Genomic DNA, 17,702 nt, shown 5'->3' on the forward strand with positions numbered 1-17,702 from the left:
CTGTAACACATCACTACACACCCTGTGCTGAGGTACACAACACCGTTCTGTAACACATAACATCACTACACACCCTGTACTGAGGAACACAACACCGTTCTGTAACACAAAACATCACTACACACCCTGTACTGAGGTACACAACACTCTTCTGTAACACACATCACTTAACACCCTGTGCTGAGGTACACAACACCGTTCTGTAACACACAACATCACTACACACCCTGTACTGAGGTACACAACACTCTTCTGTAACACACATCACTTAACACCCTGTACTGAGGTACACAACACCGTTCTGTAACAAACAACATCACTACACACTCTGTACTGAGGTACACAACACTGTTCTGTAACACACAACATCACTACACACCCTTTACTGAGGTACAAAACACCGTCCTGTAACAAACAACATCACTACACACCCTGTACTGAGGTACACAACACCGTTCTGTAACACTCAACATCACTACACACCCTGTACTGAGGTACACAACACCGTTCTGTAACACACAACATCACTACACACCCTGTACTTTGGTACACAACACCTTTCTGTAACACACAACATAACTACACACCCTGTACTGAGGTACACAACACCGTTCTGTAATACATAGCTACACACCCTTTACTGAGGTACACAACACTCTTCTGTAACACACATCACTTAACACCCTGTACTGAGGTACACCACATTGTTCTGTAACACACAACATCACTACACACCCTGTACTTTAGTACACAACACCGTTCTGTAACACACAACATCACTACACACCCTGTACTGAGGAACACAACACCGTTCTGTAGCACACAACATCACTACACACCCTGTGCTGAGGTACACAACACCGTTCTGTAACACACAACATCACTACACACCCTGTACTGAGGTACACAACACTCTTCTGTAACACACATCACTTAACACCCTGTACTGAGGTACACAACATTGTTCAGTAACACACAACATCACTACACACCCTGTACTTTAGTACACAACACCGTTCTGTAACACACAACATCACTACACACCCTGTACTGAGGTACACAACACCGTTCTGTAACACACAACATCACTACACACCCTGTACTAAGGTACACAACACCGTTCTGTAACACATCACTACACACTCTGTACTGAGGTACACAACACCTTTCTGTAACACACAACATCACTACACACCCTGTACTTTGGTACACAACACCGTTCTGTAACACACAACATCACTACACACCCTGTACTGAGGTACTCAACACCGTTCTGTAACACACATCACTATACACCCTGTTCTGAGGTACACAACACCGTTCTGTAACACATAACATCACTACACACCCTGTACTGAGGAACACAACACCGTTCTGTAACACAAAACATCACTACACACCCTGTACTGAGGTACACAACACTCTTCTGTAACACACATCACTTAACACCCTGTACTGAGGTACACAACATTGTTCTGTAACACACAACATCACTACACACACTGTACTTTAGTACTCAACACCGTTCTGTAACACACAACATCACTACACACCCTGTACTGAGGTACATAATACTGTTCTGTAACACACAACATCACTACACACCCTGTGCTGAGGTACACAACACCGTTCTGTAACACACAACATCACTGCACACCCTGTACTGAGGTACACAACACCGTTCTGTAACACAACATCACTACACACCCTGTACTAAGGTACACAACACCGTTCTGTAACACATCACTTCACACTCTGTACTGAGGTACACAACACTGTTCTGTAACACACAACATCACTACACACCCTGTACTTTAGTACACAACACCGTTCTGTAACACACAACATCACTACACACCCTGTACTGAGGTACACAACACCGTTCTGTAACACACAACATCACTACACACCTTGTGCTGAGGTACACAACACCGTTCTGTAACACACAACATCACTGCACACCCTGTACTGAGGTACACAACACCGTTCTGTAACACAACATCACTACACACCCTGTACTAAGGTACACAACACCGTTCTGTAACACATCACTACACACTCTGTACTGAGGTACACAACACTGTTCTGTAACACACAACATCACTACACACCCTGTACTTTGGTACACAACACCGTTCTGTAACACACAACATCACTACACACCCTGTACTTTGGTACACAACACCGTTCTGTAACACACAACATCACTACACACCCTGTACTTTGGTACACAACACCTTTCTGTAACACACAACATAACTACACACCCTATACTGAGGTACACATCACCATTCTGTAACACATAACTACACACCCTGTACTGAGGTACACAACACTCTTCTGTAACACACATCACTTAACACCCTGTACTGAGGTACACAACATTGTTCTGTAACACACAAAATCACTACACACCCTGTACTTTAGTACACAACACCGTTCTGTAACACACAACATCACTACACACCCTGTACTGAGGTACACAACACCGTTCTGTAACACACAACATTACTACATACCCTGTACTGAGGTACACAACACCGTTCTGTAACACATCACTACACACCCTGTACTAAGGTACACAACACCGTTCTGTAACACATCACTACACACTCTGTACTGAGGTACACAACACCTTTCTGTAACACACAACATCACTACACACCCTGTACTAAGGTACACAACACCGTTCTGTAACACATCACTACACACCCTGTGCTGAGGTACACAACACCGTTCTGTAACACATAACATCACTACACACCCTGTACTGAGGTACACAACACCGTTCTGTAACACAAAACATCACTACACACCCTGTACTGAGGTACACAACACCGTTCTGTAACACACAACATCACTACACACCCTGTGCTGAGGTACACAACACCGTTCTGTAACACACAACATCACTACACTCCCTGTACTGAGGTACACGACACCGTTCTGTAACTCACATCACTACACACCCTGTACTGATGTACACGACACCCTTCTTTAACACACAACATCACTACACACCCTGTACTGAGGTACACTACACCGTTCTGTAACACACATCACTACACACCCTGTACTGAGGTACACAACACTGTTCTGTAACACACAACATCACTACACACCCTGTACTGAGGTACACAACACTGTTCTGTAACACAACATAACTACACACCCTGTACTGAGGTACACAACACCGTTCTGTAACACACATCACTTAACACCCTGTACTGAGGTACACAACACTGTTCTGTAACACACAACATCACTACACACCCTGTACTTCGGTACACAAGACCGTTCTGTAACACACAACATCACTACACACCCTGTACTGAGGTACACAACACCGTTCTGTAACACATATCACTATACACCCTGTACTGAGGTACACAACACCGTTCTGTAACACATCACTACACACCCTGTACTGAGGTACACAACACCGTTCTGTAACACACAACATCACTACACACCCTGTACTGAGGTACACAACACCGTTCTGTAAAACACAACATCACTACACACCCTGTACTGAGGTACACAACACCGTTCTATAACACACAACATCACTACACACTCTGTACTGAGGTACACAACACCGCTCTGTAACACACATCACTACACACCTTGTACTGAGGTACACGACACCGTTCTGTAACACACAACATCACTACACACCCTTTAATGAGGTACTTGACACCGTTCTGTAACACACAACATCACTACACACCCTGTACTGAGGTACACAACATCGTTTTGTAACACATCACTACACACCCTGTACTGAGGTACACAACACCGTTCTGTAACACACAACATCACTACACACCCTGTACTGAGGTACACAACACCGTTCTGTAACACATCACTACACACCCTGTACTGAGGTACACAACACCGTTCTTTAACACACAACATAACTACACACCCTGTGCTGAGGTACACAACACCGTTCTGTAACACACATCACTTAACACCCTGTACTGAGGTACACAACACTGTTCTGTAACACACAACATCACTACACACCCTGTACTTTGGTACACAACACCTTTCTGTAACACACAACATCACTACACACCCTGTACTGAGGTACACAACACCGTTCTGTAACACACAACATCACTATACACTCTGTACTGAGGTACACAACACCTTTCTGTAACACATCACTACACACCCTGTACTGAGGTACACAACACCGTTCTGTAACACACAACATCACTACACACCCTGTACTGAGGTACACAACACCTTTCTGTAACACACAACATAACTACACACCCTGTACTGAGGTACACAACACCGTTCTGTAACACACATCACTTAACACCCTGTGCTGAGGTACACAACACTGTTCTGTAACACACAACATCACTACAAACCCTGTACTTTGGTACACAAGACCGTTCTGTAACACACAACATCACTACACACCCTGTACTGAGGTACACAGCACCGTTCTGTAACACATATCACTATACACCCTGTACTGAGGTACACAACACCGTTCTGTAACACATCACTACACACCCTGTACTGAGGTACACAACACCGTTCTGTAACACACAACATCACTACACACCCTGTACTGAGGTACACAACACCGTTCTGTAACACACAACATCACTACACACCCTGTACTGAGGTACACAACACCGTTCTATAACACACAACATCACTACACACTCTGTACTGAGGTACACAACACCGCTCTGTAACCCACTTCACTACACACCTTGTACTGAGGTACACGACACCGTTCTGTAACACACAACATCACTACACACCCTGTACTGAGGTACACAACATCGTTTTGTAACACATCACTACACACCCTGTACTGAGGTACACAACACCGTTCTGTAACACACAACATCACTACACACCCTGTACTGAGGTACACAACACCGTTCTGTAACACATCACTACACACCCTGTGCTGAAGTACACGACACCGTTCTGTAACACACAACATCACTACACACCCTGTACTGAGGTACACAACACCGTTCTGTAACACATAACATCACTACACACCCTGTACTGAGGTACACAACACCATTCTGCAACACACAACATCACTACACACCCTGTACTGAGATACACAACATCGTTCTCTAACACACATCACTACACACCCTGTGCTGAGGTACACAACACCGTTCTGTAACACACAACATCACTACACACCCTGTACTGAGGTACACAACACCGTTCTGTAACACACAACATCACTTCACACCCTGTACTGAGGTACACGACACCGTACTGTAACACATCACTACACACCCTGTATCGAGGTACACAACACCGTTCTGTAACACACATCACTACACACCCTGTACTGAGGTACACAACACCGTTCTGTGACAGACATCACTTAACACCCTGTACTGAGGTACACAACACTGTTCTGTAACACATCACTACACACCCTGTACTGAGGTACACAACACCGTTCTGTAACACACAACATAACTACATACCCTGTACTGAGGTACACAACACCGTTCTGTAACACACATCACTTAACACCCTGTACTGAGGTACACAACACTGTTCTGTAACACATAACATCACTACACACCATGTACTGAGGTACACGACACCGTTCTGTAACACATCACTACACACCCTGTACTGAGGTACACAACACCGTTCTTTAACACACAACATAACTACACACCCTGTACTGAGGTACACAACACCGTTCTGTAACACACATCACTTAACACCCTGTACTGAGGTACACAACACTGTTCTGTAACACACAACATCACTACACACCCTGTACTTTGGTACACAACACCTTTCTGTAACACACAACATCACTACACACCCTGTACTGAGGTACACAACACCGTTCTGTAACACACAACATCACTATACACTCTGTACTGAGGTACACAACACCTTTCTGTAACACATCACTACACACCCTGTACTGAGGTACACAACACCGTTCTGTAACACACAACATCACTACACACCCTGTACTGAGGTACACAACACCTTTCTGTAACACACAACATAACTACACACCCTGTACTGAGGTACACAACACCGTTCTGTAACACACATCACTTAACACCCTGTACTGAGGTACACAACACTGTTCTGTAACACACAACATCACTACACACCCTGTACTTTGGTACACAAGACCGTTCTGTAACACACAACATCACTACACACCCTGTACTGAGGTACACAGCACCGTTCTGTAACACATATCACTATACACCCTGTACTGAGGTACACAACACCGTTCTGTAACACATCACTACACACCCTGTACTGAGGTACACAACACCGTTCTGTAACACACAACATCACTACACACCCTGTACTGAGGTACACAACACCGTTCTGTAACACACAACATCACTACACACCCTGTACTGAGGTACACAACACCGTTCTATAACACACAACATCACTGCACACTCTGTACTGAGGTACACAACACCGCTCTGTAACCCACTTTACTACACACCTTGTACTGAGGTACACGACACCGTTCTGTAACACACAACATAACTACACACCCTGTACTGAGGTACACAACACCGTTCTGTAACACACATCACTTAACACCCTGTACTGAGGTACACAACACTGTTCTGTAACACACAACATCACTACACACCCTGTACTTCGGTACACAAGACCGTTCTGTAACACACAACATCACTACACACCCTGTCCTGAGGTACACAACACCGTTCTGTAACACATATCACTATACACCCTGTACTGAGGTACACAACACCGTTCTGTAACACATCACTACACTCCCTGTACTGAGGTACACAACACCGTTCTGTAACACACAACATCACTACACACCCTGTACTGAGGTACACAACACCGTTCTGTAACACACAACATCACTACACACCCTGTACTGAGGTACACAACACCGTTCTATAACACACAACATCACTACACACTCTGTACTGAGGTACACAACACCGCTCTGTAACACACATCACTACACACCCTGTACTCAGGTACACAACACCGTTCTGTGACAGACATCACTTAACACCCTGTACTGAGGTACACAACACTGTTCTGTAACACATCACTACACACCCTGTACTGAGGTACACAACACCGTTCTGTAACACACAACATAACTACATACCCTGTATTGAGGTACACAACACCGTTCTGTAACACACATCACTTAACACCCTGTACTGAGGTACACAACACTGTTCTGTAACACATAACATCACTACACACCATGTACTGAGGTACACGACACCGTTCTGTAACACATCACTACACACCCTGTACTGAGGTACACAACACCGTTCTTTAACACACAACATAACTACACACCCTGTACTGAGGTACACAACACCGTTCTGTAACACACATCACTTAACACCCTGTACTGAGGTACACAACACTGTTCTGTAACACACAACATCACTACACACCCTGTACTTTGGTACACAACACCTTTCTGTAACACACAACATCACTACACACCCTGTACTGAGGTACACAACACCGTTCTGTAACACACAACATCACTATACACTCTGTACTGAGGTACAGAACACCTTTCTGTAACACATCACTACACACCCTGTACTGAGGTACACAACACCGTTCTGTAACACACAACATCACTACACACCCTGTACTGAGGTACACAACACCTTTCTGTAACACACAACATAACTACACACCCTGTACTGAGGTACACAACACCGTTCTGTAACACACATCACTTAACACCCTGTACTGAGGTACACAACACTGTTCTGTAACACACAACATCACTACACACCCTGTACTTTGGTACACAAGACCGTTCTGTAACACACAACATCACTACACACCCTGTACTGAGGTACACAGCACCGTTCTGTAACACATATCACTATACACCCTGTACTGAGGTACACAACACCGTTCTGTAACACATCACTACACACCCTGTACTGAGGTACACAACACCGTTCTGTAACACACAACATCACTACACACCCTGTACTGAGGTACACAACACCGTTCTGTAACACACAACATCACTACACACCCTGTACTGAGGTACACAACACCGTTCTATAACACACAACATCACTGCACACTCTGTACTGAGGTACACAACACCGCTCTGTAACCCACTTCACTACACACCTTGTACTGAGGTACACGACACCGTTCTGTAACACACAACATAACTACACACCCTGTACTGAGGTACACAACACCGTTCTGTAACACACATCACTTAACACCCTGTACTGAGGTACACAACACTGTTCTGTAACACACAACATCACTACACACCCTGTACTGAGGTACACAACACCGTTCTATAACACACAACATCACTACACACTCTGTACTGAGGTACACAACACCGCTCTGTAACACACATCACTACACACCCTGTACTGAGGTACACAACACCGTTCTGTGACAGACATCACTTAACACCCTGTACTGAGGTACACAACACTGTTCTGTAACACATCACTACACACCCTGTACTGAGGTACACAACACCGTTCTGTAACACACAACATAACTACATACCCTGTACTGAGGTACACAACACCGTTCTGTAATACACATCACTTAACACCCTGTACTGAGGTACACAACACTGTTCTGTAACACATAACATCACTACACACCATGTACTGAGGTACACGACACCGTTCTGTAACACATCACTACACACCCTGTACTGAGGTACACAACACCGTTCTTTAACACACAACATAACTACACACCCTGTACTGAGGTACACAACACCGTTCTGTAACACACATCACTTAACACCCTGTACTGAGGTACACAACACTGTTCTGTAACACACAACATCACTACACACCCTGTACTTTGGTACACAACACCTTTCTGTAACACACAACATCACTACACACCCTGTACTGAGGTACACAACACCGTTCTGTAACACACAACATCACTATACACTCTGTACTGAGGTACACAACACCTTTCTGTAACACATCACTACACACCCTGTACTGAGGTACACAACACCGTTCTGTAACACACAACATCACTACACACCCTGTACTGAGGTACACAACACCTTTCTGTAACACACAACATAACTACACACCCTGTACTGAGGTACACAACACCGTTCTGTAACACACATCACTTAACACCCTGTACTGAGGTACACAACACTGTTCTGTAACACACAACATCACTACACACCCTGTACTTTGGTACACAAGACCGTTCTGTAACACACAACATCACTACACACCCTGTACTGAGGTACACAGCACCGTTCTGTAACACATATCACTATACACCCTGTACTGAGGTACACAACACCGTTCTGTAACACATCACTACACACCCTGTACTGAGGTACACAACACCGTTCTGTAACACACAACATCACTACACACCCTGTACTGAGGTACACAACACCGTTCTGTAACACACAACATCACTACACACCCTGTACTGAGGTACACAACACCGTTCTATAACACACAACATCACTGCACACTCTGTACTGAGGTACACAACACCGCTCTGTAACCCACTTCACTACACACCTTGTACTGAGGCACACGACACCGTTCTGTAACACACAACATAACTACACACCCTGTACTGAGGTACACAACACCGTTCTGTAACACACATCACTTAACACCCTGTACTGAGGTACACAACACTGTTCTGTAACACACAACATCACTACACACCCTGTACTTCGGTACACAAGACCGTTCTGTAACACACAACATCACTACACACCCTGTCCTGAGGTACACAACACCGTTCTGTAACACATATCACTATACACCCTGTACTGAGGTACACAACACCGTTCTGTAACACATCACTACACACCCTGTACTGAGGTACACAACACCGTTCTGTAACACACAACATCACTACACACCCTGTACTGAGGTACACAACACCGTTCTGTAACACACAACATCACTACACACCCTGTACTGAGGTACACAACACCGTTCTATAACACACAACATCACTACACACTCTGTACTGAGGTACACAACACCGCTCTGTAACACACATCACTACACACCTTGTACTGAGGTACACGACACCGTTCTGTAACACACAACATCACTACACACCCTTTAATGAGGTACTTGACACCGTTCTGTAACACACAACATCACTACACACCCTGTACTGAGGTACACAACGTCGTTTTGTAACACATCACTACACACCCTGTACTGAGGTACACAACACCGTTCTGTAACACACAACATCACTACACACCCTGTACTGAGGTACACAACACCGTTCTGTAACACATCACTACACACCCTGTACTGAAGTACACGACACCGTTCTGTAACACACAACATCACTACACACCCTGTACTGAGGTACACAACACCGTTCTGTAACACACAACATCACTACACATCCTGTACTGAGGTACACAACACCGTTCTGTAACACATCACTACACACCCTGTACTGAGGTACACAACACTGTTCTGTAACACATCACTACACACCCTGTACTGAGGTACACAACACCGTTCTGTAACACACATCATCACTACACACTCTGTACTGAGGTACACAACACTGTTCTGTAACACATCACTACACACCCTGTACTGTGGTACACAACACCGTTCTGTAACACACAACATCACTCCACACCCTGTACTGAGGTACACAACACCGTTCTGTAACACACAACATCACTACACACCCTGTACTGCGCTACACAACACCGTTCTGTAACACATCACTACACACTCTGTACTGAGGTACACAACACTGTTCTGTAACACATCACTACACACCCTGTACTGAGCTACACAACACTGTTCTGTAACACATCACTACACACCCTGTACTGAGGTACACAACACCGTTCTGTAACACACAACATCACTACACACCCTGTACTGAGGTACACAACACTGTTCTGTAACACATCACTACACACCCTGTACTGAGGTACACAACACTGTTCTGTAACACTCAACATCACTACACACCCTGTACTGAGGTACACAACACTGTTCTGTAACACACAACATCACTACACACCCTGTACTGACTTACACGACACCGTTCTGCAACACACAACATCACTACACACACTGTACTGAGGTACACAACACCTTTCTGTAACACACATCACTACACACCCTGTACTGAGGTACACAACACTGTTCTGTAACACATCACTACACACCCTGTACTGAGGTACACAACACCGTTCTGTAACACACAACATCACTACACACCCTGTACTGACTTACACGACACCGTTCTGTAACACATCACTACACACTCTGTACTGAGGTACACAACACCGTTCTGTAACACACAACATTACTACACACCCTGTACTGAGGTACACAACACCGTTCTGTAGCACATCACTACACACTCTGTACTGAAGTACACAACACCATTCTGTAACACTCAACATCACTACACACCCTGTACTGAAGTACACAACACCGTTCTGTAACACTCAACATCACTACACACCATGTACTGAGGTACACAACACCGTTCTGTAACACATCACTACACACCCTGTACTGAGGTACACTACACCGTTCTGTAACACACATCATCACTACACACCCTGTACTGAGGTACACAACACGGTTCTGTAACACATCACTACACACTCTGTACTGAAGTACACAACACCGTTCTGTAACACTCAACATCACTACACACCCTGTACTGAGGTACACGACACCGTTCTGTAACACACATCACTACACACCCTGTACTGAGGTACACAACACCGTTCTGTAACACATCACTACACACTCTGTACTGAAGTACACAACACCGTTCTGTAACACTCAACATCACTACACACCCTGTACTGAGGTACACGACACCGTTCTGTAACACACAACATCAATACACACCCTGTACTGAGGTACACAACACCGTTCTGTAACATATCACTACACACCCTGTACTGAGGTACACAACACCGTTCTGTAACACACATCATCACTACACACCCTGTACTGAGGTACACAACACCTTTCTGTAACACATCATCACTACACACCCTGTACTGAGGTACACAACACCGTTCTGTAACACACATTATCACTACACACCCTGTATTGAGGTACACAACACCGTTCTGTAACACACATCATCACTACACACCCTGTACTGAGGTACACAACACCGTTCTGTAAGACACATCATCACTACACACCCTGTACTGAGGTACACAACACCGTTCTGTAACACACATCATCACTACACACCCTGTACTGAGGTACACAACACCTTTCTGTAACACACATCACTACACACCCTGTACTGAGGTACACAACACCGTTCTATAACACACATCATCACTACACACCCTGTACTGAGGTACACAACACCGTTCTGTAACACACATCACTACACACCCTGTACTGAGGTACACAACACCGTTCTGTAACACATCACTACACACTCTGTACTGAAGTACACAACACCGTTCTGTAACACTCAACATCACTACACACCCTGTACTGAGGTACACAACACCGTTCTGTAACACATCACTACACACCCTGTACTGAAGTACACAACACCGTTCTGTAACACTCAACATCACTACACACCCTGTACTGAGGTATACAACACCGTTCTGTAACACATCACTACACACCCTGTACTGAGGTACACTACACCGTTCTGTAACACACATCATCACTACACACCCTGTACTGAGGTACACAACACCGTTCTGTAACACATCACTACACACTCTGTACTGAAGTACACAACACCGTTCTGTAACACTCAACATCACTACACACCCTGTACTGAGGTACACGACACCGTTCTGTAACACACAACATCACTACACACCCTGTACTGAGGTACACAACACCGTTCTGTAACACACATTATCACTACACACCCTGTACTGAGGTACACAACACCGTTCTGTAACACACATAATCACTACACACCCTGTACTGAGGTACACAACACCGTTCTGTAAGACACATCATCACTACACACCCTGTACTGAGGTACACAACACCGTTCTGTAACACACATCATCACTACACACCCTGTACTGAGGTACACAACACCGTTCTGTAAGACACATTATCACTACACACCCTGTACTGAGGTACACAACACCGTTCTGTAACACACATCATCACTACACACCCTGTACTGAGGTACACAACACCGTTCTGTAAGACACATTATCACTACACACCCTGTACTGAGGTACACAACACCGTTCTGTAACACACATCATCACTACACACCCTGTACTGAGGTACACAACACCGTTCTGTAAGACACATCATCACTACACACCCTGTACTGAGGTACACAACACCGTTCTGTAACACACATCATCACTACACACCCTGTACTGAGGTACACAACACCGTTCTGTAAGACACATCATCACTACACACCCTGTACTGAGGTACACAACACCGTTCTGTAACACACATTATCACTACACACCCTGTATTGAGGTACACAACACCGTTCTGTAACACACATCATCACTACACACCCTGTACTGAGGTACACAACACCGTTCTGTAAGACACATCATCACTACACACCCTGTACTGAGGTACACAACACCGTTCTGTAACACACATCATCACTACACACCCTGTACTGAGGTACACAACACCTTTCTGTAACACACATCACTACACACCCTGCACTGAGGTACACAACACCGTTCTATAACACACATCATCACTACACACCCTGTACTGAGGTACACAACACCGTTCTGTAACACACATCACTACACACCCTGTACTGAGGTACACAACACCGTTCTGTAACACATCACTACACACTCTGTACTGAAGTACACAACACCGTTCTGTAACACTCAACATCACTACACACCCTGTACTGAGGTACACAACACCGTTCTGTAACACATCACTACACACCCTGTACTGAAGTACACAACACCGTTCTGTAACACTCAACATCACTACACACCCTGTACTGAGGTATACAACACCGTTCTGTAACACATCACTACACACCCTGTACTGAGGTACACTACACCGTTCTGTAACACACATCATCACTACACACCCTGTACTGAGGTACACAACACCGTTCTGTAACACATCACTACACACTCTGTACTGAAGTACACAACACCGTTCTGTAACACTCAACATCACTACACACCCTGTACTGAGGTACACAACACCGTTCTGTAACACACAACATCACTACACACCCTGTACTGAGGTACACAACACCGTTCTGTAACACACATTATCACTACACACCCTGTACTGAGGTACACAACACCGTTCTGTAACACACATAATCACTACACACCCTGTACTGAGGTACACAACACCGTTCTGTAAGACACATCATCACTACACACCCTGTACTGAGGTACACAACACCGTTCTGTAACACACATCATCACTACACACCCTGTACTGAGGTACACAACACCGTTCTGTAAGACACATTATCACTACACACCCTGTACTGAGGTACACAACACCGTTCTGTAACACACATCATCACTACACACCCTGTACTGAGGTACACAACACCGTTCTGTAAGACACATCATCACTACACACCCTGTACTGAGGTACACAACACCGTTCTGTAACACACATCATCACTACACACCCTGTACTGAGGTACACAACACCGTTCTGTAAGACACATCATCACTACACACCCTGTACTGAGGTACACAACACCGTTCTGTAACACACATCATCACTACACACCCTGTACTGAGGTACACAACACCGTTCTGTAAGACACATCATCACTACACACCCTGTACTGAGGTACACAACACCGTTCTGTAACACACATCATCACTACACACCCTGTACTGAGGTACACAACACCGTTCTGTAAGACACATCATCACTACACACCCTGTACTGAAGTACACAACACCGTTCTGTAACACACATCATCACTACACACCCTGTACTGAGGTACACAACACTGTTCTGTAACACACATCATCACTACACACAATGTACTAAGGTACACAACACCGTTCTGTAACACACAACATCACTATACACCCTGTACTGAGGTACACAACACCGTTCTGTAACACATCACTACACACCCTGTACTGAGGTACACAACACTGTTCTGTAACGCACAACATCACTACACACCCTGTACGGAGGTACACAACACCTTTCTGTAACACACATCACTACACACCCTGTACTGAGGTACACAACACCTTTCTGTAACACACATCATCACTACACACCTTGTACACGACACTAAATAACGTAAATTAGAAAACCTTTTGTCATCTTTGCTGAAAATGTAAGAATAAGATCATAACCCGTGTCAAGGGGGTGTCAGAATTTGTGTTTGAACACAAGGGGGTCTATGAAAGGTTGAGAACCACTGATCTGCATTCCTCTGCACACACTGTATGCTGATAATCCATGTTCAGATAGAGCATTTAGGATTTGTGTTTTACCTCTGACAGGAAACGACACCCAACATTGCCGTGCTGGGTTCTGGTGGAGGTCTGAGAGCCATGGTGGCACTGCTGGGATCACTGGGTGCTCTGAATGAAGTGCAACTGCTTGACTCAGTCACATACCTGAGTGGAGTCTCTGGATCGACCTGGTACTGATCCAGACTGACCACCATATAAAACATGTATGATTATAATTCAAGCTGTTTCTGATTAAATGTTCATCTGTTCTCTGTAGGTGCATGGCATCACTGTACAAAGAACAAGACTGGTCCACCAAACTGGAGACTGTGAAACCCATCATCGCTAACAGGCTGACTGATGGAGAAGTCACATGGACGGAGCAACTCGACAAGCTGGTGGAGTACTATCAAACCAATAACTACAGTCTGACGCACGTCTGGGCGGTGTTTATATCAGGATCATTGAAGGAGGTAAGAACTAGGTGCAGATCATTCCCTAATATCCACACAAGTCAAGGTAGATCACCCTGTTCTTCAATGGTCAGGACCTCCACAGGACCACCACAGAGCAGGTATTATTTAGGTGGTGGATGATTCTCAGCACTGCAGTGGGTGTGACTGAGTGTCCACTCACTGTCCACTCTATTAGACACTCCTACCTAGTCGGTCCACCTTGTAGATGTAAAGTCAGAGACGATCGCTCATCTATTGCTGCTGTTTGAGTCGGTCATCTTCTAGACCTTCATCAGTGGTCACAGGACGCTGCCCACGGGGCGCTGTTGGCTGGATATTTTTGGTTGGTGGACTATTCTCAGTCCAGCAGTGACAGTGAGGTGTTTAAAAACTCCAGCAGCACTGCTGTGTCTGATCCACTCATACCAGCACAACACACACTAACACACCACCACCATGTCAGTGTCACTGCAGTGCTGAGAATCGTCCACCACCTAAATAATACCTGCTCTGTGGTGGTCCTGTGGGGGTCCTGACCATTGAAGAACAGCATTAAAGGGGGCTAACAAAGTATGTAGAGAAACAGATGGACTACAGTCAGTAATTGTAGAACTACAAAGTGCTTCTATATGGTAAGTGGAGCTGATAACATGGATAGTAAGTGTAGAAACAAGGAGGTGGTTTTAATGTCTCTTCTCTGTGTATTTTCTTTACAGATAGATGAAAATGTTCTTACCAGGCAGAGGCGCAACCACACCAAAGATCCATACCCCATCTACACTGTGATTGATCAGGAAGGACTGAACACAGGTACCTTGTGTAAACAGTCCAGATCAGATCAGATTTGATCAGAACTTCACTTCACACACAGCCCTCGTCAGGTCACGTCACAGCATCACGAGTGTGTGTTTATGTGTATTTCCTCTCTACAGATGTTTGGTTCGAGATCACTCCTCATGAGTCTGGTTACTCTCTCTCTGGAGCATTTGTGAACTCGTCTTGTCTGGGATGTAAATTTAAGAACGGGACTTTGATTAAGAAACAGTCTCAGATGGACATGCTGTACCTACAAGGTAAAACCTTAAATAGCATGAGAACTACTGTATATCCCAACCTTCCTATCCTAACCTGTCTTCCAATGCAGTTACATGGATGCAAAGCACAAGTGTAAACATTCCTTACTAAGCTATCACAGTGCTCCCTCTTGTCGAGATATTGACTTACAAGTCAGGTCCATGTGCAGAGTTTTGACCCTGCTGTATGTGGTAGATTAAGTCCTGATTCTAAACATCACTTTTCCTGTTTAGATTTACTCAGTTTGGCTTTGCATTTTTGCAACGCCTTCCAGTGGTACACCAATATTATGAGAAGGGTTGGCATGCTTGCGGGTTACCTTTGGGTGGTCTGGTGGTCTCTTAACTTTCAAACACACAAGGTTTGGACAGCTACAATAAAGAAGGGTTTTTCAAACCCTGGGTGGGTTGTGAGGCTCAGATCAAATAAACTAATTTATACTGGCACATAAACATGAAATAACACGAACACCGCCTTGTGGAGGCTTTACGGTGCACCTTGTAAAACACAGTGGGACCAGATCACCACCATTATCATTAATGATGTTTATTTTTTGTTTCGTTTTGATGCATTGTTTGTGTTGCCTGGGTTGCGGTAAAAATCATGGACAAAATGTGGGTCACTTTAAAAAAAGTTCAAAAACCCTGATCTAAAGTACCCCTAGGTGTGAGGGGTGTATGTATATTTTAGACATGTGGCCCACT

General features: G+C 44.8%; 1 protein-coding gene across 1 annotated transcript in view; it reads left to right on the plus strand.

Moving 5' to 3' along the window:
- LOC134303092 (cytosolic phospholipase A2 gamma-like) overlaps window positions 1–17,702 on the plus strand; it is a 41,181-nt gene that overhangs the window by 10,521 nt on the left and 12,958 nt on the right. Inside the window, exons 2-5 of the mRNA XM_062988376.1 lie at window positions 15,518–15,660; window positions 15,747–15,942; window positions 16,641–16,734; window positions 16,857–16,997. Of these exons, the coding sequence (XP_062844446.1) occupies window positions 15,518–15,660; window positions 15,747–15,942; window positions 16,641–16,734; window positions 16,857–16,997 (574 nt within the window). The remainder of the gene's footprint in view (window positions 1–15,517; window positions 15,661–15,746; window positions 15,943–16,640; window positions 16,735–16,856; window positions 16,998–17,702) is intronic.

Source organism: Trichomycterus rosablanca, chromosome 2, assembly GCF_030014385.1.
Source record: "Trichomycterus rosablanca isolate fTriRos1 chromosome 2, fTriRos1.hap1, whole genome shotgun sequence".
In the NCBI taxonomy this organism is placed as follows: Eukaryota; Metazoa; Chordata; class Actinopteri; order Siluriformes; family Trichomycteridae; genus Trichomycterus; species Trichomycterus rosablanca.